The 25,072-nt window shown below is 40.7% G+C and overlaps 1 protein-coding gene across 2 annotated transcripts; it reads left to right on the top strand.

Annotated features, from left to right (window-relative positions):
- Positions 1–27: 27 nt before the first annotated feature.
- Positions 28–21,445, top strand: LOC104928382 (proto-oncogene tyrosine-protein kinase Src). Of its 2 annotated transcripts, XM_019258183.2 has the most exons (13): positions 36–546; positions 9,250–9,531; positions 11,008–11,107; positions 12,011–12,028; positions 13,055–13,153; positions 13,414–13,517; positions 15,712–15,861; positions 15,962–16,117; positions 16,776–16,955; positions 17,283–17,359; positions 17,460–17,613; positions 17,781–17,912; positions 18,405–21,445. In XM_019258183.2, exons 2-13 carry the CDS (start codon positions 9,258–9,260, stop codon positions 18,611–18,613), a joined length of 1,653 nt encoding a protein of 550 aa, XP_019113728.1. In that variant the 5' UTR covers positions 36–546; positions 9,250–9,257; the 3' UTR covers positions 18,614–21,445. The 2 variants fall into 2 exon arrangements, with proteins under 2 accessions (XP_019113729.1, XP_019113728.1); XM_019258184.2 differs by lacking the exon at positions 12,011–12,028 and having other exon boundaries at positions 28–546; positions 18,405–18,613.
- The last annotated feature ends 3,627 nt before the right edge of the window (positions 21,446–25,072 follow it).

The raw sequence follows: 25,072 nt of genomic DNA, 5'->3' as shown, positions 1-25,072 counted from the left end.
GCCTCCCGACGCCTCCGTGAATTCAACTCCTTTACGACCTACGCAACACGACGTGAATCCACTCGCCGCTGCGTAAAACGCGTAAAATTCAGACTCATCATATTTGCGCTCTCGTGTTTCGTCAGTGATGTGATGCACTATCCCGTGCCTCCCCTCCCCTACCCACCCCCTACGAGGCATGTCTTCTCCACACCACTCCTGCTTCCTCGCATGAATTTTCCGCGCCGTCGACTCTTCTCCTCCCAGCTGAACAGGCTCCTTCTACTTCTCCGTAGGTTTTTTTTTTTTTTATTTGGTGTTCGTCCTGCCCACCGCAGCCGCTCGGCAGCTGTGCCCTCTGCTCCTGAAGGCAGTCCCCGTCATGACCTCCCCTTTCTGCGATTCTGCCGAAATTCGCTAAATGGGCTTCGTGGCTGGTCCGAGGTTTCCACAGCAACTGGCCACCAGCTTTCATTATTTCTCTAATGAGGACAGCCATAAGGATTTAACACGGTTCCTCTGTGTGCGTCTCTGATTTTTGGGGCTGAATCTCCAGACGCGTTAAAGGTGAGTTAATTAGGGCTTGTGGCGTTTTTAATGCGGGGGATTTATTCCGGCTTTACATTCAGAGATTTTTTGGCTTGTGGTTGCGTTATTTCCCTTTATACTGATGTTTTTTTTTTTTTACACACAGCGTACCAAACCCCCCTCTCGCACTGACTTGTATTTCATTGTTGCACAGGCCATTCAGTCAGCAGTGCTCGCACATTTGGTCAGTGCCACTCAGTCTGTGTGCCAGGGAAGGCTACGTTGTTGACGATTTACTACACCCCACACAAAATGCGCACCGTATGTGTGCATGTCATATTTCTGACTATGAAACCAGCATTTAAAAAAAAAATCACCAGGAAGACGCAGTAAAGAGACTGCGCACAGAAAATAAGAGCCAACAATCCATCGAAATTCAAAATGGAGCTGTAACAGCACCTGTTTTGATTCATCAGGCCGCATATGCGCTGTATGTGAGCCGAAGCCCCGGCAGTATTGTCGGCTTTTATCCCTGTTCCCATTCACAAATCCCTGTTTACGTGCGTAAAGTGGATCAGTTTGTCAAACACGGACTGTTATTTTTTTTTTGTTATTTTTTTTGTTTTGTTTTTTTCATTCCCTCTAATAGCAAAGACGTTATCATCTTGACAGCTGCTACTCCTGTAGGCAGCTACTACCCCACCCCTTGTTTCTTTGAAAGCAGCTTTGCTGACAACTGGTGTTTAATCCCGTGGAAATAGAATTTTAATTATGTGGTTAATCTATTTACAGTTGGTTTTAAAGGTTTTGGACCAGTTCCAGTTGATTTCCATAAGACGCTGGATTCAGGTTTTTGCTAATTTAAATGGCATGAATCATGGGAAAGCTCAACATTGGATTTTTTAACAGAGGAACAGGATGCAATAACATGTTAGCCTCATCTGATAAACATTAGGTGGATTGTTGATTGACCTTTTCTCCAATAGATAAGATGAAACAGTACGCATTTCAGAGGGCAGTGATAGCTTGACATTGGTGTTATATTATTTACATTATTGATTAAGCTATTCGAATTGAGTTTTATTTATATGGCACCAAATCATAACAAACATTACCTCATGACACATATAGAGCCGGTCTAGACCTTTTATATACAGAGACCCAACAATTCCCACCATGACCAAGCACTGTGACGACTGTGGCATTAAAAAAAAACTTCCTTTTAGTGTTTTCATGATTTGTTTGGTCTGTGAAATCTGGCCAGATGTTGAAAAATAAGGTTATATGTTCATATGTCATCAATTCAAAACCCAGAAAAACAAAGAAGCAGAACATGTTCCTGTTTGTTCATTTATTTTTGTGATTTTTAAAAAAATGACACAAGCTTTAAATGTTCATAAAATTGATTATTTGTCTGTTAATCGCCTGAATGTTTTAGCTCCAACTGGCTTTGTGTCAACCAACTAACTTGTGTTTCCTCAAAACACATGGAAATAGAAGCATTTTTTAAAGAAAGAACAAATATTAGTTTAATATCATGTAAATCGCAAAGAAAAGCTGTCTGTAAATTAATTACAGACAGTCAATAATAAAACTCCTACAAATCTGTATGTATAGTTATAATGTGGCACCGCCTTCATGTCATCCTCCCCCACCTTTATAGTCAAGCTGTAGCAGCTATTCCTCATAGCCTGCATTGTTTGCAGCCAGAACTGCTAGTTAAAGATGGACAGAAAACGGAAGTGGATTTTATCAGATGAATGTCAAAGTCGTCCTCTTCCTCTTCTTCTCTTTGCTCTTTGTTTATCACTGGGGAAGAGGGGAGATTGATGGGACAGATAGACACAGACAAGCTCAGACTTTACAAAGTGAGTGAGCTCAGCAAAAAGATTTGGGGGAAACAATAACGGAGAATATCCGATTGGAGGAGGTATCCACAGTACTAAAATACGACAAGACTTGATAATTCTGTGACAGCATTGTTTTTTGTATTTTTTTTAATACCAACTGCCCGCTCTCCCTTTTTGCTTTCTAACTCAGGATAAATATAGATGATCTGTGTGTTGTACTTGTGGACTGTTTCATGATATCACCCAGCATACAGCAGGATAAGACAGTGATGCTAATGTGCACATTTCCTCTTGTTTTGATCTCGAGGAACCATCATTGCTCCCCCCACCCTCCCCAGGGCAAACTGTAATTTTCCCATTCGACTGAAGCATTGGCTCGAGTTCCTTCGCTCTCTGCAGCACAGTGGCAACTGTTACCTTCTGTTGTGACTCAGTGAGGTTTGTCATGGCCAAATGTGCTTATGTGCCTGACCAGAAATGTACAGCTTGTGTGCCCGGCTTCAGATGGAGGATTACAAATGCTGATTAGACAGAAAATGTGAGAAAGAGTTACATTTTCGGTGCAGTTGGAAGCTGTGCAAAGTTACATTTTAGCACTAAAACACTGTCTTTACGATGTACTTCTGCAACGTATTGCTGCATTTATAGTGGGAAACTTTCTAGGTTAATTCAGTTTATATTATACAATGAACCACCCGCTCAATTTTCTCCACACGTCTACCTGCAGAAAATTTAGCAGATAATTGGAGGGCCTGAAGTAAAGGTGCTATGTCCTGGAGTACAGTATTCACTGGAGATCATCAGTGATCTAATGGATAGGTTCTTATCTGTACAGACGGGCAATAAAGAGATTTCTTACTGAGTCGACTCCAATGTAAGACACAAAACCCACTTGTCCTGCAGAAAAAACACATTTTCAAGTTAATCTAAAACTAAGACAGTTAGTCTAATAAGGTCGATATCTTCCAGTTAGTCATTTTAGCACCAAATTCCCTCATTGTTTCCATGAACAATGGTTCCTTTCTGAGCTGCGATGGAGAGACTGTAAGAAAAAGAGGGACTAAGAGTACAGTCATGCTCGAGGGTCTGAGACTATACTTCAGGACAGCGATGCTTTGAGTTGAACATTAGCATGTTAAAATTCTCTCAGTAACAATGCTTATATGTTTATCAGATGTATTGTTTACCTTGTTGGCGTCTTTGCAGCAAACCTAGTACAAAGGCGGCTGATGCGAATATCATTCGTTTTGGATGTAATTATATTTTTTGACCTGAAGAAGTCGTAAAGCGATTTCAGTTCATCCCGTGGGGAATGTGAATGTCTGAAATTTCTAGACAACTTTTGGATGGATTGTCATAAAATTTGTTACAATCAAAGCCACAAATGTGAACCTCATGCTGGAGCTAGTGGAAAAGTCAGGGGATCACCGAAGTAATTAGGATTCATCCTCAGGGTGTTACGAATGTCTCTACAGAATTTTGTGGAAATCCATCCAATAGTTGAGATATTACAGTCAGGAACAAAGTGGTTAGCTTTGTCTGAACTTCAGAGCTGTGGATTTTGACCTCTATCACTTACATTGCAGTCACTCTAAGAGGAAATCTCTTACCAGCCAAAATGGACAGAAGGACCGACTACGACAACCAGTGACTGTCTCCATGTATATATGAAACTTGAGTTGAATCCTTCAATCAAGTTGCCAGATTTGAAATGACAGTGTAGGTTTCTGCTATTCTCCAAGGAAGATTGGAGCACATAAGCAAATGACACATAATGAAAACTTGGCTGTGTACACTGGCCCAACCCTGATGTGATGTTTCAGCACTGGACAGGTGTTGGGACTTGCCGGCTTTAATAACTCACATTCCTTCAAGGCATCTAAGCTCTCTCACTTTCTCTTCAGTATTTTACCTCACACGCCCCGTGTTCAGTTCTACAGAGAAAGTTTCATAGATATTGCAAGACTCAGTCAACACTCAGACTGTGAGAGAAAAACACAGCTTAGTGATAAATGTACTGTAGAAATTGAAGTGCTCTTGAACTCCATCGTGGTTCTGAGGTAAACACCACTCAGAGAGCAGCCTTTGAACGAACCCGCTATTTGTTATGATTCATATCTAATCTTAAATCATATCTAATCTAAAATCTCCATTCCCACAGCATAACCAGGCACGACTTCATGCACACAGTTGGCATGTCTGTGCATTTGTGATGTTTCTGACGTTATTAAACCACATGTTGTATAACTTTAATTTATACTTGAACCTGACCAATATGAGATTTTGATATTCAATGATTACCGATGTAGTGAATTTTTGAGCTGGAATGAAAATTGACCTTTTTGCACTGATATGACGAAGCTACTCAGAAGGCGACTATTTAAACAAGTTAACTTAAATGTTCTTTAACATGTTACATAATTTAACATAAGAACACTGTCACTTGCTTCTAGTTGACATCACTGAAAGCTGCTTCCATCCCTCTTAGTCCCTGCAGCTTGCCGCCGCAGTATGATAAATCGCAGTTCAATCTGCTTGATAAACTTTGCAGTGACACCAATATATCACCACACATATTTAATTCTACATCATATACATGAAAAAACTGTTTTCATATTAGCACTTATCATACACTGATACTAATATGTCTGCAATATGTCCAGTATCGCCCGATAATATTGTCCGACTGATATATTGGTTCTGCTCTTATTTTTACAGCAAATTTCATAACAGATATGCAGCTCATACAGCTTTAAATGAATAGAAAATCAACTTACACATGGAAAGATCTACATACATACAGTACATGCACAGACACATTCAAAGTAAGTTATTCATCTTGTAAATGATGATGATGATCCTAAGCTTTTAAAGGAGTGATTTTGGAATGAGATCAGTATCCCAGGAAAATGTGAAAATAGAGCGATTTGTTCCCGCCTCCCCGCCCCATCTCCCTCCTCACTTCCTTCCTCCCATCCCGCCCTCCCACTGTTAGGTGCCTGTTCTTGTTGCAGTCACTGGCAGTCGTAGCAGTGCGGTGCAGCCTGGTTCTCCCACATTCCTCCTAGCTCCTGTTGAATGGAAATGCTCACAGGGGACTCAAATCCCTCCTCATCGCACATTCCTCTTAATTGTTTCCATATTTTTACTCATCCTCTTCTTCTATATTTTGTGTTGTTTTCTTTTTTGTCTAGCACAATTTAGTTTCCTTCACAGCATTATCTTTGCTCATCCATTCTACCCCATTTTATATCATACTGTTGGCAGCAGTCACATGTTAGCACTTTTTAATATTAGGGCACTCTGACACCATATTAGGAAAAGGCGTGAGGCTCAGCCTCAGCACTAGCTCTCGTGTTTACATACGCAGACTCTGAGGCTTTCAATGGTACTCTGCTGTTTGCAGCGTCGGGGAGAGAACCAGGGGAAAATGACTCTCATAGGATGTGGTATCTTACATCACTGCGTTGAGATATGTTTGCAGTACTGGTTGAGGATCATTACCTCCCTTATCAGTGTGTGCTTAAACCTGATGATGAGTCAGTTTTCCTAATAGACTTGACTTTCCTTCAACCAGAGGATCAGGGTCAAAATGTCCTGTTCTGCCTGGCACTTACTCAGCTGAATGGTCCATGAGGAAGATATTAGCTCTAAATTCCCCATGCTATATACTAATCAAATTGAAATTTCCAAACATATATGTTTCATTTATGGAAGGTATAGAATCGTTTAAGGCAGAGGACATTTTCTAAAGATATGTCAGCAAATTCAAATGTGTACTGATGTACTTCCAACAGTAAGAAACCCAGCCCAACGTCTTTTAGCCTTTTCTTTCACAAAGCTCTCATCATCAACTAAAAGTCAGTCCCAGATTTACGTGTTTATGTCTGGCAGGCTCTCTTTTTCCTCTTCTTATCTTCCTCTGTCATCCTCTTTGTTCTCCTCACTCTGCCAGACTCTGCCTCTGCTGAACCTGACTACTCTACCCACTCGCCTGGCTCCAATTCTGGTGCCCATTCCAGTGTTGCTCCCCATCTTTTGTTCCCGGCAGTCCAAAGCTCCTGTGTTAATAGTGTAAACACAAACGGCACTCTGAGCTCGCTGCCCAGGCTGCACAGCTAACTGAGAAAACTAGCTAACAGCAACTACAGTTTTCAGCAGTTTACTTTTAATGTCTATCAAGACATTCTGTGAATCACAGATAGTTGAGGCTGAGTAGCTGGAGGACATCAGAAGGAAAACCAGAAAAAATATTCTCCATAAAATCCTGTTTTACCGAAATAAGTAAAACTGTGTAGTGTGTGCCGTAAAGCGCTACGTACTTAGAACCATAACAACCCACAACCGAAAGTTACATAGTGTGAAAACAGGTGTACACATTTTTGTAGTCTTCGATCCTCCTGTAATAAAATTTGACTTCCTAATCACCAAAGAGGACATCTGCAATATGCTTTCTGAGAAGGCTGCGAGGCGTGTGCCTCACTCAAAGAGATATGGCAAATATTAGCTATCTACTATCTGCCCTTGTTCTTGACTTGGTCTCAAATCTTCAAAGTCTTGGTCTTATCTCAGTCTTTATACTCTGGTCTTTGTCTTGACTTGGTCTTGGTTAAGTTGGTCTTGACTACAGCACTGAAGTCTACTTTACATCAACACAACTTGGGCTGCATCTTTGCATGAAATGTGCTATACAATACTATACTTATTAGTAGCATGACAGTAATTTTACTCATCCATATATCTTCACATCAGCAGACATAATGGCCCATCTGGGAGAAGTTACTTAACTGATAGAATTCGATTCTCATTTCCAGTTAATCTGATGTTTTCCTGTATCCTCTTTGCCCTTGAATCCATTCCTAAGGCATTGTGCTTATATTATGGTCTGTGCTGTTAAGTTCAGGTGCTCAAGCTTTGGTCCATTTGATGACAGGAATGAAATCCTCATAATCAGCATCAAAGTCCAACGGTGATATCCAGCCTAGCCAGCCAAATAAAGGGTTAGAGTTAGTCACACAGTTCTGTTCACCTTTCCTCCAGGCCTTTGGACCCATCCCTGTGTGACACAGTGTTGCACCATGGGATACATGGGATACATGGTGCAACCCCCCCCCCCATATGCGCCAGACTACATCCTGGCAGGAGTTGAATCAAAGCTTGCATGATTGTATGTGTGTGCTTGAACTCGCTCACACTCGTGCACGTTCACGCAGCTTACACGCCCACACACATCTCCACAGCGGGATCTTTCCATATCTTTGAGAATTCCAATACCTGTGTAATTATGTTATGCTTGCACATTACACTTAAAACACCCACTAAGCCTCAGCTGTCCATGCAGTATACAACAACCACCTACGTGTTCTTTTTACAGCCACTGCCAGTTCCTTCCTCCTTGTCTGTTAATAACCCTCTCTGTCCTGTCTATCAGACTCACACAAGTATCCTGGAAACACATGCAAGGGGTTTGGAAAAAAAGGATGTGAGACACAACTGTGGTTGGGTGTTAGTGTGCGATAGAGCCTTGTTTCCCAGAGACCAAGGACCAGCTGCTTATGCACATAAACGCACACACACAACACATGCACCTACACACAGCAGCATACACTCTGTCTGGAACTCTGAGTGCCTCTATTCACAAAGGAACAAGGCTGTTTCATGTGTGTGTGACTGTCTCTGTTTCAGCTGGCCTGAAATAGCCGGTCTCACAGTGAGTCACTCTGCAATGACTCGAGGGGTGGACTGGACTCCAACGAGCTCCGGCTCCGTGGGTGCACTTGTCTGTCTGAGCTTGTTTGCCTTTGTCTGCGCTCACGATGACAGTGCGATGTGGTTGCATTCATCAGGCCGTGATAGATGGTTTAATGGATGTATTGGGCATCAGGATGGAGAGGAGGAGCAGCGGTATAATTACCTGTTGGAGGTCAAAACAGTTTCTGTCCTTGTCGACTCACCAGTATTAGCATCAGTGGGTTTCATGCACACTGCTTCTTTTGTTTTCCTCGTAGATGCGTATTGATTCAGAACAGATTGAATCAACAGATAGCATTGACCTTGAATGTATGTGTGCTCACTCTTTCAAGGTGTCCTGCTCGCTGAGTATTTGCATGCTAAACGGCACTAACTGAACCTGGAACAGCTCCAAGGGTACTCTGTGCTGGAGTAAAGATGAATGTGACGCTCACGGCACACATTCCTAAGAGGAATTTTTTTTTTTTTTTTTTTTGAGAAAGGTGAATGAATAAAACTAAAACGAGGTCAGTTCCTGTTCCTGAATGAACTGCTTTCATCTCCTGTCAGAGAGGATTAAAGCAGCACTTATACATTTCTTCACACAGACGACATTTATAAAACAAAATAAATGTGTATGTAAAGTATTATTCTTATAAATAAGCTTATTTAAAAGTATCTTGAATTTGCATCTTTTTTCCACAGTGGTTTCACATGTTTCCTCGTGGTACAGGTTGTGTGGGCGACAGACTTGATTTAAATATTAATGAACAGTAGACTGACATTGACATGGCCTGTTCTAAGCAGTAATGTACTGCTGCCAGGATCAAAGTAGACCTGATGATGGAAGAGTTCAGATGGAAATGTCTGTCCCAGTTTCCCTGAGTCGAAAGTGATGTATTTAAATGTCTCTTTGGTCCAACCACAATAAAATATTTCATGTACAATTATATAAAACTGAGAAAAGCAGCAAATCCTCACATGGGAGAAGCTGATGATTGATTGGTTAACCAGTGAGTTAGTTAGATGTATCTCTCTTCTAACGGATTCATCATCTCAGTCCTATTTGGCATATAACAGAAAATCGAGATTGCAATCCAGAAATCCCCTTTTGGCCCTTTTAAAGTGCTGCAACCTTACTCATCATTGGCTCTTTTCCCAGGTCTGCACATGGGGGCCGGCAAGAGCAAGCCCAAGGAGCCGGGTGCGCGATCCATGAGCCTGGACGGCACCATCGGCACAGGCTCAGACAGCGGGCACTTTCATCACCTGAACCCCGCCCAACAGACCCAAACCCCCAACAGGAGCCCTGCGGTCGGGACAGGCAGGCGGGGACATCAAGGGCAGCACCAACACGCCCCGACAAACACTCCTGAGCTGGTTCTCTTTGGAGGGGTGGACCACACCGGCACCATCACCTCGCCTCAGAGAGGACCTCTGTCAGGTAGGCAGACTGACTGACTGTAAAAAATGTTTTATGTTTCAGGTGCTGATCCAAACGAATTGTGATTTTGTCAGCAGTGTTCTTTAAGGCAGTAAAAATACGTTCATTCACCATCTTGCCAAGACTTAAATGAGATTGATGCGACTGTCTGCCTGCACATTCAATATGAAATCCAACATCCAGCAGCTGGTTAGCTTAGCTTAGCATAAAGACTCAAAGCAGTTATCCAGGCACTGTCCAAAAGTAATAAATCTGTCTACCAACATCTTATAAGCTCACATTACATGTCATTTGTTTTTGGTTTTATGCGGTATTATGGGCCAGACTATTTCTTGGCCGTGACTTTGAGTAGTCACTGCTGGTTGCCTGGCAACCTCATGGCAACAAGTCACTACATCTGACCAAGAAATAGTCCCACACATAACCCCCGATATAATTAGTGAGTTTTTATTAATTTATTTTACATTTTTATGCCTTTTTATTTTAGATAGTGACAGCCAGAGATGGCAAAAGGCCATAGGTCAAAGACTCATACATGTAGCACACGTTCTACTCTACTGTGCTCATGTTAAGCTAAGATAACAAGGGGCTCTGGCTCTTGCAGCTCAATGGGTTTTTCCCCCAAAATATCACTGTTTGTTTTAAATGTGAGCTGGGTTGAGCCAAATAAATTCTGTATACATAGAGACTGAAGAATGCATAAAAAAGTCTAACTTTTAGTGTGAATGAAGTTGAAACTGAGCAGAATTGTGCAATGCAAACAGATTTGTTAAGATCTGATGAGAACTCTGAGTCAGTCCACAAACTTTCTTTCAGTTTAGAGATCACCAAAGTCCTGGGAAAAAGCATCTATCGACAATGGATTCACAATGAGTCATGCTTACACAGATAGAAATAGTTTCTTTTTCCCACCATCAGCAGCCAAACAAAGTTAAAAGCTTGTCTTTGACTTTGAAGCCCGTCGTACACCGACCAGATTTTACTTGACATCAGGCTGTAATGTGTCTAGACTGTCCAGATGGTTAGGTTAATGTTGCTCCATCCAGAGAGCAGAGGGCTGCTGGTGTATCATGAATGGCTCTGTTGGCCTCCTCCTCCCGTTGCTTCTAATGAGCCAATCAGTGATTGGCTGAAGAGTTTCCAGGTTTAGATCACAGCTTCATTAGAACGAAGGGGTGGAAAGCAACAAAGAAAATAGAAGGCCATCGGTATGATAGCTTTGTCCTTCACGGATGATCAGTCACAAGCAGTCTAAATGTCGATATTTCTCATTAGGCCTTGGTAAATTGTTTCATACAGATTTGGAGCAGAGACAAAAAAACTTTAACCCTTGATGGTAATTTTATTACCATCAAGGGTGAGACCTGTATCATCTTTTTTATGGAAGTGAATCTGAATAAGGCATAAGAGGAAGTATTGTTTTGTTTTTTGATGACACTGTTCCTTAAATCTGTATTTCTGTGTGTGTTTTTGTAGGAGGTGTCACTACATTTGTGGCGCTGTATGACTATGAGTCACGGACAGCGTCTGATCTGACCTTTAGGAAAGGCGACAGGCTGCAGATTGTCAACAACACGTAAGAATCAACAGTCATCTCTCTCTCTCTCTCTCTCTCTCTCTCTGATGCCACAACTTTCCCAAAGATTCAAATGAACAGATTTGTAGACGCACACTTGATTGCGAGTGCGCAAACGTGTATGTGAATGAACACTGACACAAACAGCAGAGTCTGATCCTCTCCATCTGTTGACTGAATCGAAGCAGAACGGCAATTTACTAATGCATTCTGTTCTTAGGCAACTGTCATTATCGTCTTTAAGAGACTTTTAAAAGAGCCTGTTTTCCTGTTGAACATTGGCACATGTTGAAGTCTGTCTGTGTTGTGACGTGATTTAGATAGAAGGAACCGAATGTTTTCAATACCAGGAAGTGAAAAATTTCAAAGCATCTGAAGCTTAATTTGTTATGTATATGTATGTTTTTTTTCATTTTCTAAGAACTTTTTCCATAACTTCCTGCCATAAGTCTGGTCTGCTGTTCTTTATTAATAGTCTGGCACTACATAATAGGGCTGAATAATATAATTAATCCATACTTAACCGTTCCAATATCTAAATTACAAGACAATTTTTTATAAATGTATGAAAACACTGAATTAAAACATTATTTGAAGATCTGATCATTTATGGATAGTAAACAGAAGATATTTCCACAATCCCCTGTTGTAGGATTATTTAATAATAGTACTAGCTGCACTGAAATGGAAAGTGGAACTTTTAAAACTTTAAAAACCACCACAGCTCGTATCAGCCCCACTGTGTAGTCCCACAGCATATTCGGCTCCTCTGCTTATCTGTCCGTACTGTGCTGCTTGCCTTTGCTGTGTCTCCTCGCTGTGTTTTGATGTGTCTGCTGTGTCTGTTATCTCTCCCTCTCTCTCTCTCTCTCTTTCTTTCTCATGCTTCATGGTTTCTCCTAGGAAAAAGTACAGCTTCAGGTCAGTAATACTTAATGCAACAAAAAAAAAAAAAACTCACGCAACCTTTTGTTCACAGTCCCTTTGCTGCCGGTCACATTTGTCTGATTAAACTTTTATTGTAGCTGCAGAAGCATTGGTAAATATTAGATATATATGATGGTCTCCAGATATAGAGCAACACTTAAAGGTTGAAATGTAAACTCAGGGACCATAAGTGGAACAAAAGGTTGTCTCTTTCTGTCTATTTCCTCTCTTAACAATGTGTTTTTCTTCACATCACTCTGTGCACTTTGGTGTGGAATGAGACAGGGATTTTATTTTTTAAACCTCGATCTTGAGGTTGCTTTGTAAAGAACATTATAGGTCATCAGTCAAACAATTTGGAAGTTTCAACTTGAGTCAGAAGTAAACTGTCTTACTGAGACATAATGTGAAGCATACTGTAGTGCATATAATGTATTATAGTTTTTAATTGGAACAAATCCCATGAAAAGGCCAAAGTAAACAATATGTTTATCCAGCTAAGTATCGTTTGTGTAGCCAAAGCCTGATTTAGCTCATTCCTCTATGTCGTACACCTTAATTGTCCAAAAACTATTTTAAAAAACCCTCATAAACGAGCCACACTATTGCACTGGTTTATATGTTGCACATGGGTACTGTAGTTTATTTCAAGTCAATGCCACATACACCTTTCCATGGACCATTAAAAATACACTGTAGTTTACGTAATGTATTCATCCACAGCTGAAAATAGTCCCTGACAAATGCATAATGTGTTCCTGTTCGCTAAAAACAACTGTTTTAGGCAGTTTGTTACATATTCATGGTCTTGACATGTGTTGACAATAAGAATAATATAAACCAACACCACTCTTGAGGAAGTGTTTTTCCTCCATCAAACATAATGTATCTCAGTTGGGAGTAAACTAAACTAACAGATCACTGGATAAAGAAATGCTGTGGTTGCTCTGGTCAGTTTTCTGTTTATGGTTGACTCTCTTGCTCCCTCTCTCTCTGTCTCTCTCTGTCTCTCTCTCACAGAGAAGGGGACTGGTGGCTCGCTCGCTCCCTGACAACCGGAGAGAGTGGTTATATCCCCAGCAACTATGTGGCCCCATCCGATTCCATCCAAGCAGAAGAGTACATTATCCTCTCTTTGTTTCACTCTTGCAGTTTCTTTTGTAGTTACTGAGATGTAAGGCTTTTTTTTTTAGTCTTCAAAGCCTGAATGCAGCTTTATTCTCTCTGCTATGTCTATATCTACCATGTTAAGATAAATACCATGCAGTACAGTCTTTTATATTTCCAGTAAAAAAAAAAAAAAGTATTTCTGCCTGCCTGCTCCAGACGCTCAGTAGTAGCTTCTCACTGATCTCATTCTCTGTGGCCCACTTTGGCAGGTGGTATTTTGGGAAGATCACTCGGCGTGACTCAGAGAGGGTCCTTTTGAACTTACAGAACAGACGAGGAACCTTCTTGGTGAGGGAGAGTGAGACCACTAAAGGTGAGACAGCAGACATTTGAATCACTCCAGAGGCTGAAGTCATTATCAAGATGGTCCAATTAGCTCTACCTTTTTCCATTAGTGTTTGTATTGCTGTATTAAAGCAGCAGCTCTAAGGCCATACTGAGAAGTATTTCTTTAATGTAAATCTCTGGTTTAACCTTAGCTTGACATTATTACTTTAAAATGCATTATGATGCCTATATTATCTGGAATATGCCTTGAAACCTACATGTACAGCTGAAACAAGTATCAACTAAGCATGTAGTCATTCAACAGAAAATTAACCTGCAATAATTCAACTCCTTTAACAGAAATACACAAAATCCACTTGTTCAGATTCTCAGATCTACATTTTAATAGTTATTTCTTTCTAGTTTGACTGTTACTTGGACAAAACAAACAATATATAAACAATAAATATCTAATCCTGAGCTCCAGGGACATTTTGTTTTCACTAATTTGTGACATTTTGACAGATGAAACAGTAAGATAAATGCCAGCACAGCTATGAAATCCTTGACATTCTTTTTGATATATAATATTTAGATATAATGACAAGAAGCTGATAATCAAAATGTTTTTTGCAGCCATGTTCAAAGACAAAAAAAGTTTTAAAATGATGAAATGAAGACTGTGATCTAACAACAGATATAGGCTTTGAGCCGTGTTTCCTGGCAGTTCAGCATTGCATGAGGAAATGCGTGCCAGATCAGAGAAAGTTTGACTAGAAAACACATTTTTATAAAAACCTGAGCTTTTTATTTTGCACTTGCTTGGTGTTTTAAAATGTGTGAAAAAAAATGACACTTTCTGTGTCCCTGAAGTTTACACCGTGCAGAAAGTGCGATCTTACTTTGAATTAAGCACATCTTTAGGGACTCAATTTGAAAGAGGCAGACCCTCGTAATTAAGTCATTTTCTAACTTTCTCACAGGCCTTTGGCGCTGTATCTAGATCTCTGGGTTTGTGGGAAAGTTTAGCATCTTTTCCTAAAACTTTTATGTCAGATGTAGTTCCTGTGATGTAGATGGGTTCTTTAGGGGGTTGTTTTGCCGGAAGAGGGAGGAGAAAAAGGGAAAAGAGCACAGTGGAGTGGATCAGGGCTTGTGAATGGATAGGGGTGAATCACTCTGCCAGAACTAGGTCAACCTAGGAGGGTGCTGGATTTCCCTCTGGCTATAAGTCTCTGTTCTCCCAACATGCCCACACTGAGAGAGAGAGGGGAGGAGAGGCATGAAGTGGGGGGAAGAACAGTAAAGGGGGAGGATCTGGGAGAGAAGGAGGAGCTCTGTGTTGGTCTCTGGTTGTGACCTGTATTGGATGTCAAATGTGAGGCTCATAGTGACACAGAGGAGCAGAAGCATGCTGCTCATATGTTGTATGATGCATAAATCATGTCAGAGTGTTCATGATACATCTGATCCTTTGTACAGTTAGAAGCACATAAGTCATAACCCAATTCAAATCCCCAAACATGAGAGGTGAAAAACATAATCTCAGCTTTTGTCATAGTTTAAGAGTGGGGGGGGGGATGATAGATGTTGTGTCAGTGCATAGTGTGGAGGTCCTATATTCTTCACAAATTTAGAAAAACCACAGGAGATAATGTAGTTAAGGCTGTAGAATATGTATCTGTCATTTAGTGCTGGAGTGGTCATGTGATAATCAGATACTTGCTGTCAGTTCAGTTGCTGTGCGGATGAAATCTTTGTGTCTTTACTGCTCTAGATTTTCTTTTTGATGAGGGGAGAGCGGTGAACATCAGTCAACAAAACCCCAGATCAAAGATGATTGATTTTGCTTTTTGCTTTTACTCTGGAACAACCTCAACTGTGGAGCTTAGTTTCACAAGTTTTCAAGTCTGTTCAGCCTCTTGAATCACTTCTTAAAACACCTTTTTGTAATTGTAAGGTCTTAAATGTTTGATTTGTGTCATTTTTTTTTTGTGTGTCCATCCAACACAACTCAATAATGATCACAGTTTTACTCTGAAGGATCATACTTTACTTAGTGCACCGTGAACAAGGACAGAAAGGTTTAGTTGAATTTTCAGGGCCATTCATGGGGCCAACAGGGACTTACCCAGCACAGCTGTTAGGAAACTCCACAGAGCAGCTGTCACACCAGGCCCAGATACGCCTGGTTTTATTGTTCTAACCTGTCTCTGTCTGTTGTTGTGCCTTGTTCACAGGGGCATATTGCCTGTCAGTGCTGGATTATGATAACACCAAAGGCCTGAATGTTAAGCATTACAAGATCAGGAAGCTGGACAGCGGAGGTTTTTATATAACTTCTCGCACCCAGTTCACCAGCCTACAGCAGTTAGTCTTCCACTACCGCAGTGAGTACTTGGACACACAGTAGCTGTGATAGTTAACCTTTTTATAGCACTGTTGCCTTTAATCTTCCCCCTTCGTTCACTCTTCTCTTCCCTCTTTCAGAGCACTCCGATGGGCTGTGTCACGCTCTTACAGAAGTGTGTCCTGTGGCCAAACCTCAGACCCAGGGACTGGCCAGGGATGCCTGGGAGATTCCCAGAGAGTCCCTCCGCCTCGACCTTAAACTGGGACAGGGCTGCTTTGGAGAGGTCTGGATGGGTAAGAGCAACACACCGCCTCTTTTTGGTGAAATAGATTTAATTTCTCTAACACCATGGCAGAAAGGTATACAATGAATATATAAAATATGAGGATACGTTGCCGTTTCTTGAAGCTGGAAACTCAAACTTTTCCCATTAAAGGAGTAGATTGACATTTTAGGGAGGATATTTGCTTCCAGGCTGAGAGAAGATTGATACCAATCTGATGTTTATCCACTAGATATTAGGCTACCATCAGCAGCATGAAACTTTAGCTTAACACAAATGCTGGAAACAGAGGGAATCAGCTAGACTGACTCTGTACAACAGGAACTAAATGGCTGTACCAGCACCTCTAATTAACATGTTGTATCTAATGTGTTTAATCAGTACAAAAACTGGAAGTGTAGTGTAATGACACCCTGTCGTATTATAGACAGTTATGTGCTGCACTTCCTCTACTGTTTTTGTATGGAATTTATTATTTAATGTGTTAATTAGTGATATTGGAGGTGCTACTAGGTAGATTTTGTTACCTTTGGACAGAGCCAGGATAGCGCTTTCTCCCTGTTTACAGTCTATATGCAAAGCTAAGCTGACACGCTGCTGACTGAGTACTGACGGAGCACTTTTATTAGAGAAGAAATACAGTGTTATTCTGTTGTGTTTTCTGACAGGTACATGGAATGGTACGACACGGGTAGCCATTAAAACCCTCAAGCCAGGCACCATGTCTCCAGAGGCCTTTCTGCAGGAAGCACAGGTCATGAAGAAGCTGAGGCACGAGAAGCTTGTACAGCTGTATGCTGTTGTATCCGAAGAACCTATATACATTGTGACAGAGTATATGAGTGAAGGTAATGACTAGCAAGTGATGGGTATCAAACCTCTGCACTTTTTGTGATACTGGCTGAGAACTGTGAACTGTCCTGAACACTGGCATCAAATATTGAGTTTATATTTCTCAAAATATATATGAAAACCTCAAAAAGGATTGTTTTGGCACAGAAATCCAAATATTGTATTGGCACTACTGTACTGTAGTACTATAAAGTACTACTTTTAACATTGTTTTGCTTACAAACTCGCTTGTGCTATAGGATTTACATATAATGGATAATTTATTTGGTAGTTATCCTTCATTTGATGCATTATCTACAACTCCTTTAATCTCTCATTCACAGGTAGCTTACTGGACTTCCTTAAAGGAGATGCAGGAAAGATGCTCCGTCTGCCTCAGCTGGTAGACATGGCCGCTCAGGTAAAAATGACTTACAGTTCAAACGCACTAAATACTACACACGCACACAATATTTGTATTTGTTATAAAATCTCACTCCTCTCTGCCTCACTTCCTCCAGATTGCAGCAGGCATGGCCTACGTGGAGAGGATGAACTACGTCCACAGAGACTTGCGTGCTGCCAACATCCTGGTGGGAGACAGCCTGGTGTGTAAAGTGGCCGACTTCGGCCTGGCAAGACTCATCGAAGACAATGAGTACACTGCAAGGCAGGGTAAGTGCATACAACTTATTTTTTCTTAATTTGATTTGTATTAATGTGAAACTGAACAGACCCGATGCTCCAGACAATAGTATAGATTTGAAAAGCCATCTAAAATTGAACAGTGTTTATTTTATTCCACAACATGGTGCTTTTACTCACTCGTCACTGTTCCTTAGGAGCCAAGTTCCCAATCAAATGGACAGCACCGGAAGCAGCTCTGTACGGTCGTTTCACCATCAAATCTGATGTCTGGTCTTTTGGTGTGCTGCTCACAGAGCTGGCAACTAAAGGCAGAGTCCCCTATCCAGGTAAGGACTCCAGCAACCAACAAACACTCATACAGTCTGTTTGATAGTGAACAGTTCCCCATTGAAACAAGTGTTTATTTAAGACCTGCTTAAAGAAACACTTGACAATAATTGAATAATTGTTTGTCGATCCAGCCTGTCAAATGTGACGATTTGGTGCTAATACTTATATGTGATCAATTTGTATGTACAAAACAAGCTATTTTAGGACACTGTATTATACTCTGGGGTATTTAACGGACCAAATAAAAGTAATCTGCAGAATGACTGATTAGAAAAATAATAGATAATTGATAGATAAAAATGATAAAACTATAGAAATAAAGAATAAATGTTTAACATCATACACTGATTCACGCAAATATATATTTTATCTTTGTGTTTACAAATCAATTAATTTCATCCGTCAGATTTACTGTATTAAAACTACTGGTTTTATTTAGAAGAAGACGCTCTGTCTCTTCCTAAGTCTAACTTCCTGTCTCTCGGCAGGTATGGTTAACCGCGAGGTGCTCGACCAGGTGGAGCGCGGCTACAGGATGCCCTGCCCGGCAGATTGTCCCAGCTCCTTGCATGAGCTCATGCTTTCCTGCTGGAGGAAGGACCCAGAAGAGAGGCCTACTTTTGAGTACCTGCAGGGCTTCCTAGAGGACTACTTCACCTCCACAGAACCCCAGTATCAGCCTGGGGAAAACCTATAGAACCACACACTGAACCGAAACTAGGGGGAGAACCTCAACACAGAACGATCTGCACTAACCGACCTCAGAGGAGCACCCGTGGAAGGAACTGAGCCTGTGAAATTCACCTGGGAGGAACTTGACATTCAAAGCAAAACCGAGACAGAAACCTGCAGAAGTCCCATCGTGCGCTTCAGAAGAACCCAGAGAACCTCCTTTCTGCAAGCACTCACTGTTTACCGAAGGTTTTCCTGCAGAAGCGAGGTTCAAGGCTGTGAAGGAGAACTCCTGCTGGACTGTGGTTCTGATTTGATCGAGGGACTACACTCGCGGTTAAATGTTCTTTGAGAGGTGCGACTGATGTGGGAGGAACCGAATCAGAATCTACGGACGGAGCGTGAGGGAAAAGAACAGGCATCCTGTCGAAGAGAGAAGGTCATGGGAGGATATTTCAATCAGACATGAGCTGTTTAACCTCCCTCTTTCCCTCTTCTATTGTGTCTTTACCCTCGTCTGGTACCCTTTTCCGCCCACAGAAGAGCACTGCCACTGTGGCTCAGGTGCCAAAGCAAAGTCTGTCTCTCTTCTTCACGTCCTTTTATGTCCCTTCCTCCTCTCTTCCTCTATTTCTGTCTGACTTTCAGTATCTCTCTCCAGTTTTCTCAAGTGCTGCTTCTTCAAAGTGTCTCCAAATAACTCAGCTCTGGAACTCTACTTTGCATCTTTATTTATGTTTACTTGGACAATATGAGTCCCGTGGTTTCAAGTTTTGTTCAGTGGAGGTTTCTGATTATTCTTTATTTTTTTCTGTGACTATCGATGCGCACGGTTGTTAGAACCACTATCATGGTAGTGCCAGGGTAAAAGTACTCAACAGGCAGATTATGTAACACTGAAAATTAGGTAAATTAAATTTGAAGCCTTTCATTCTTGTTTAATCCCTCAAGTTGTATTTCTTCACATATGCATACACATGACGGCCATTGCGGCCAGCTGGGGTCCAACCTCGCTGATTAAAAATGATTTTGATGCAGGTAGCGTTTATATGCTTTGTTGTTTTGACCTTGATTTTAACTGGAAAGTTGCATTGAAAATAATCAGCACAGTTATTGTGGCACTAAAGTGCAGTTATCAGCTCATTTCCTCTGAGGACTAAAATCATCAAACATTTATGTGACCTACTAAGAGGCTGATATGGCTACCAAACCAATCATATTACTGGTTAACATTCAACTCGGCTTAAGATGTGAAGACCCTGAGTGAGAAAGCCTACCTTGTTGTGTGCCAAACAAATCACATTTATTTACTGCTGTCCATGTATATAATGTTTTACTACCAAGGGGCTTACTTCCAAGGGTTTTGTTTAGTTTTTAAACAGGCAAAATTTACAATAAAACTCTGCACCATTTCCCCTGGAAACATCACAGATAAACCTGTCACAGTTTGCTGAAGGATTTAAAAGGTTTTCTGTTCACTTCACAGCTGTTGTGTCCATAAAAATATGCAACCAGGCGGCCCTAATGAAACTGTAAAACTTTGATCAGGTAACCCTAATAAAACTGTGTTTATGACTTTACTATAGGAGTTGATTTAAAAAAAAAAAACAGTTAGCATGCTTTTGTGCCGTTCTTCTCTTGACCATTGGCTGGGTTTGTATTTATGCTGTACTGTACATCAACACATGTATGTTTACTTTACTCAAGGTCCAGGTGAAGCGAGGGGGGATCATAAACAGACTTATGAACATTTGTGCCATCAACCTATAATTATTATTATTTTTAAAATATCTTATCCACTGCTGCCAGTCCTCACTGTCATACTGTACATACTGTAGCTCTCTAGAGTTTGTATCATGTAAGCCACTTTTCAAATGGCAGGTATTTATGTTGGGTGTCACACATTTCACAGTGGTTTAGTTTATGACGTAGTCGATGCAGCAACAGTAGATATAAAGTTATAGATTGTTGCCAACAAATACAGTGAAACCAGTTATTAAAATATGAGCCATGCAGCCATAAGAGAGATGGTCCATGCCCACTAACACCATGAAGTTGTTATCCAGTGATGATTAATCCAGATGGCTGATTTAATAGATGTGGATGCTTCTAAAACGACAATGAAAATGGAGATTGGGTTGTGATATGATAAGAAAAATGAGGTCAAAGATGTAAATAGTAATCTTAAACAAATGACTGTGACTATCATGTAATTTGTTTTTGTGTAGTTTTTCTTTAATTGCTCCTCCATGTTGAGGTTTTTACAGTGACGCACGCCTGCTCCCAAACTGTTTTAATAATAAGATGCTACTGTAAATGGGGCTTAAGGAATGTTTTCTTTTTTAAATATTGGACTAAATATGAAATCATATCTGCAAAAGACAATTTTCAAATTTGGCTTGACATTATATATATAGACATATATATATTTCCGAGAACATTTTATCAGTGCTTTCCTCTTTTAGACTGGGAAATACCCTGTTTGTTCCACACACTGAAACCGTCTGTCAGCCACTGGGACAATGTGGAAGTTAATGGGCTCATGACAAGTATGAGTAATGCCAAGGTCTGATTGGGTTTTCTGTTCCATATTAAAGAAATGTCTGGGTTATTTTTTATGTTTTATTTTTTATAAATCTATGCAGTTTCGGTCTGGCATTCCTGCAACTTCATGGCCATTTTGTTCTCAAAGACAAAATCAATAATCACAAACAGAAGGTGTGAGCATTTTGTAAGGACTTCTTCTTTTCTTTTCTTTTTGAATTATTATTTTGTTTCCGATGTAACAGCATTGAAATGGGTATCGTGCCACTTTATGTTGATCTTTAAATGTGCAATAAATTATATTTCAAATGTGTTTTGATAAGGGTGTGTTCTGGTGTGTGTGCTGTCCTTTAACCTCAACCTCAACATCATGCTGCTCAAACATCATGAACTTCTTAGTGGTGCACCACAAGCCAAAAGTTTAGAAAAGTGAGCATATGATGTGAGGGTCATCAGTTCCAAGTTACCAGAATTTCTGGTCATGAAGAGAATACTTCATAAAAGAAATTAAGTATATAAGGAAAAATAAGTTAAGCACCCGCTGGTGAAAAGTTTGCATTTAAAAATAGTTTGTCAGGCAGTCAAACAAAACAAGGAAGCTGAAGTGGAAATGCTGAATGAAGCGTTAGTTGAAGGAAAACTATTGAAAGGCGATAAAATGTTCGCCAGACTGTGTGTGATAACATGACCTGAAAGCAGGGATGCTGGAAGTAAGTCAGAGTTGAAGGTGCAGAGAGAAACTATTACATGATGTCGTACAAAATGCTGTGTTACATTTATTGTTTTTGCATTTATTTGAATACCCATGATCATTTACTGTATATCATATTATATATTCACTAACAATTTAAGTGTTTCACAACCAGGCAACAAACTTCAAAAATTTAAAACAAACTCTAATTACCAGATATATTTTTTATAATCTACATCTATAATCAAATCACACATCTTGTTGTGGAGTGGCCTACATGTGTCACTATACAGTGGCAGTAATTGCAGCTGTGTTATGTACTCCAGCTGTAGCTGACTGGATCGAACTGTGCACCGACATCTGCTTTGATTCAGTCAGACTCTCTAAACTCCCCAAAACACCTTTTTTTTGGGAAGTGGGCATTTTTGTCCTTAATGACTTAAGAGGGTAGTATTTGATTTTTTTCACAGTGTCCTGTTGATCGATTCGAAAAATGAAAATTTCTATTTCCTATCCTTTGTTACAAAATATTTTGCCATATGCACTAACACAGACAAAATGATGTTATAATTCACACACACATTCACACACTAGTGGCGCAGCCTTTGGGAGCAATTTGGGATTCGGTATCTTGCTCAAGGACTCCTTGACAGGCAGACTGGATCAAACCACCAGTCATCTGATTAGTGGATGTCTGCCTCCTGTCTAGTCTACCTCCTGAGCCAGCAGATGTGTCTTGTCAGTCAACAAATCTCCTACAGCAATGCCCAGTGCCAAATGTGGCACTCTGGTTTAAGTGTAATAGTGCAGTAAAGTTAACGCACAGCAGTTTTATATGACAGCAGCGGGTGTTATTAACACATTTTACCCTGTCTGCTTTTCTGATTCGAATACATCTTTATGTCAGACGTTGAATCTATGTGTCTGTCATGATAAAGTTCAGTCAACTGTGTGAACAGTGGAAATAACTCCAATTGTTACCAAAAAAGCATCTCTCACAGATCCATCACTGAGTCATCTTTGTACTGGATCTGTTTACAGGACTGTGAGTGAGGAACGTGAAGGTTCAAGGTCTGGTTCAGGTTCTTTGTATGTGTGACTGTCGACCCCTGCTTCACTTAGAGCAGCTGAAGTGCTTTTGTCCACATGAGGGCAGTATTTGTCAGGAGTATCAAGGACAATCAGTGGCCAAGGAGCAGCCGGGCACACTGAGCTGCAGACCAGCAGCAGCAGCAGCAGCAGATTGTTACCCACCTGCTGTGGTGGCCTCCACCAAACAACATTAACCTTTGGTAGTCAGTTATAGACTACATGATGGATGACAGCCAGTGAGACATTTTTCAGAAAATCTCACTTATTGCACAGCACTGTAGTTTAAAATTCATGACATATGGGAAGAGCTCATTGGCACGGTTTTCTCTCTCTCTCGCTCTCTCTCTCTTTCTCTCTCTCTCCCTCTCCCTCTCTCTCTTTTGCTTTATGTCAAAATCTCCTGAAAATAACCGCAGCTGTTAATTGATTACAGATGAGCTCTCCCTATATTGGCTGAAATCAGTGGCTTGAGCCAATCGGCAGCTGACGTTTCCCCACTAATGAGTAGCTACTCTTTCCTGTGGGTTTCTGCTCTGCTGTGATTAGGAGCAAAAATATATCAGTTGATAAAGTGCTTCATTTCTAACATACATTATATCTGTGTGTGCATGTGTGTGTGTGCATGTGTGCGTGTGTGCGTGTGTGTGGCTGTTGATTTTCCCATCTGCTGAGCCGAAGTGCGAGTCATTTATCTCAGTTATCCAGACAGTGTCAGAGCTCCATCTGTGAAAACAGTAAACACACTGACTCACGCTCTCTAAGTGACTGCCATTGATACCAGACAAAAGAGCACTGCAGATACACACAAGGATATGGTATGTCTGGACACACACATACATACACGTACATTCACAGAGCTACAGTTACTGTTTGTTTTCATCTCATTACAGTGACAGGAGCATGGTAACCTTAAAGAGAAGCTGGATAATAGAGGTGTTTTGTTTTTCTTTTTTTTACCCCACTAATGGTCTAGATCTGATCCCAGGTCTGCATATAGTTAGTGTAGAGGAAGATGTCAGAGCACTGATACGGACGATCCATTACAAAGAAATGATGCCTGGACAGTGGTGGAATGTAATTCCTGAAGTACAAATTCACAGTACTTGTATTTTACTTCTTTATATTTTGGATAGCTAAATGAGCTATTTAAAACCCTCTTGGATGAGATGAAAATGCATAATCCAAAAACTGACAACATGTTTTTTTAAACTAGCTAAATGTATAAAGTATATGAGGTAGTTACATACAGTATATGAAATAGTTAAACATTGACAGCAGTAAAATGGAACATTAACATTAATGCACAAGTGATATTAATCCAAAAGAATGTCTTACATACTAGTAAAACACTGATAGGTACCATTTTTCTGCATGAGTATTACTGATACTTGAAGTATATTATTCTGATAATACTTAGATACTTAAGTAAGGATCTGAATGTCGGACTTTTACTTGTCACAGAGTGTTTTTTCACTTCTACTTCATTTACATTTCTCACTCTTCACTCCAATTTCTCATCTTTACCCTTTTGCCACTTACTCATTCTTCCCGTTCCTTCTTCTCTGTCTTCTCTTTGCACACTTTGATATTCTGTTTGAAGGTAAGACTCACTCGAGTAGGTGGAAACTGACCCGCATGTTCTCCATCAACTAACTTCAAACACCGGGAAGATCACTTGGCTACATGTACGAACAATCCATTTGGTTTCCTCTGTGCTCGACTGCTCCTAATGACTCTCACAGGCTCTGAAGGATATGCAGTGTACAGCCTGTGAACAGAAACAAGATATTCTTTTTGATATCAGAAGATGAACAGGTGTGCAGACACCCCCAAACTTTAATCAGTCTCCCTTTGTTGTGAAGTGCTGTGGAGTGTCTGTTTTGAGCCCAACCTGCATGACTACCTTACAAGTTGCCTGCCAAGTTGCCACGGGTTATGGAGCTCTCGGTGGCATGAAGTTGCACCCTTGTAGCTATTACAGTCATGTTGGCAGGGGATATTACGCCTGTGGCTCAGTTCTGACTTGTCGGCAAGAAGTGAGTTGGGACAGTTTTGATACGCATGAAAACCTGTGCACACATCTTCAAGGGACCTGAAAATATGCCCTGCGTTTTGATGCCAGAAAGAGCAGAGGATTTAATCTCCCTTCAACATGTA

Source organism: Larimichthys crocea, chromosome VI (genome assembly GCF_000972845.2).
Source record: "Larimichthys crocea isolate SSNF chromosome VI, L_crocea_2.0, whole genome shotgun sequence".
NCBI classification, from domain to species: domain Eukaryota; kingdom Metazoa; phylum Chordata; class Actinopteri; family Sciaenidae; genus Larimichthys; species Larimichthys crocea.
The sequence above is the reverse complement of the archived record's forward strand: the minus strand, read 5'-3'. Positions and strand labels throughout refer to the sequence as shown.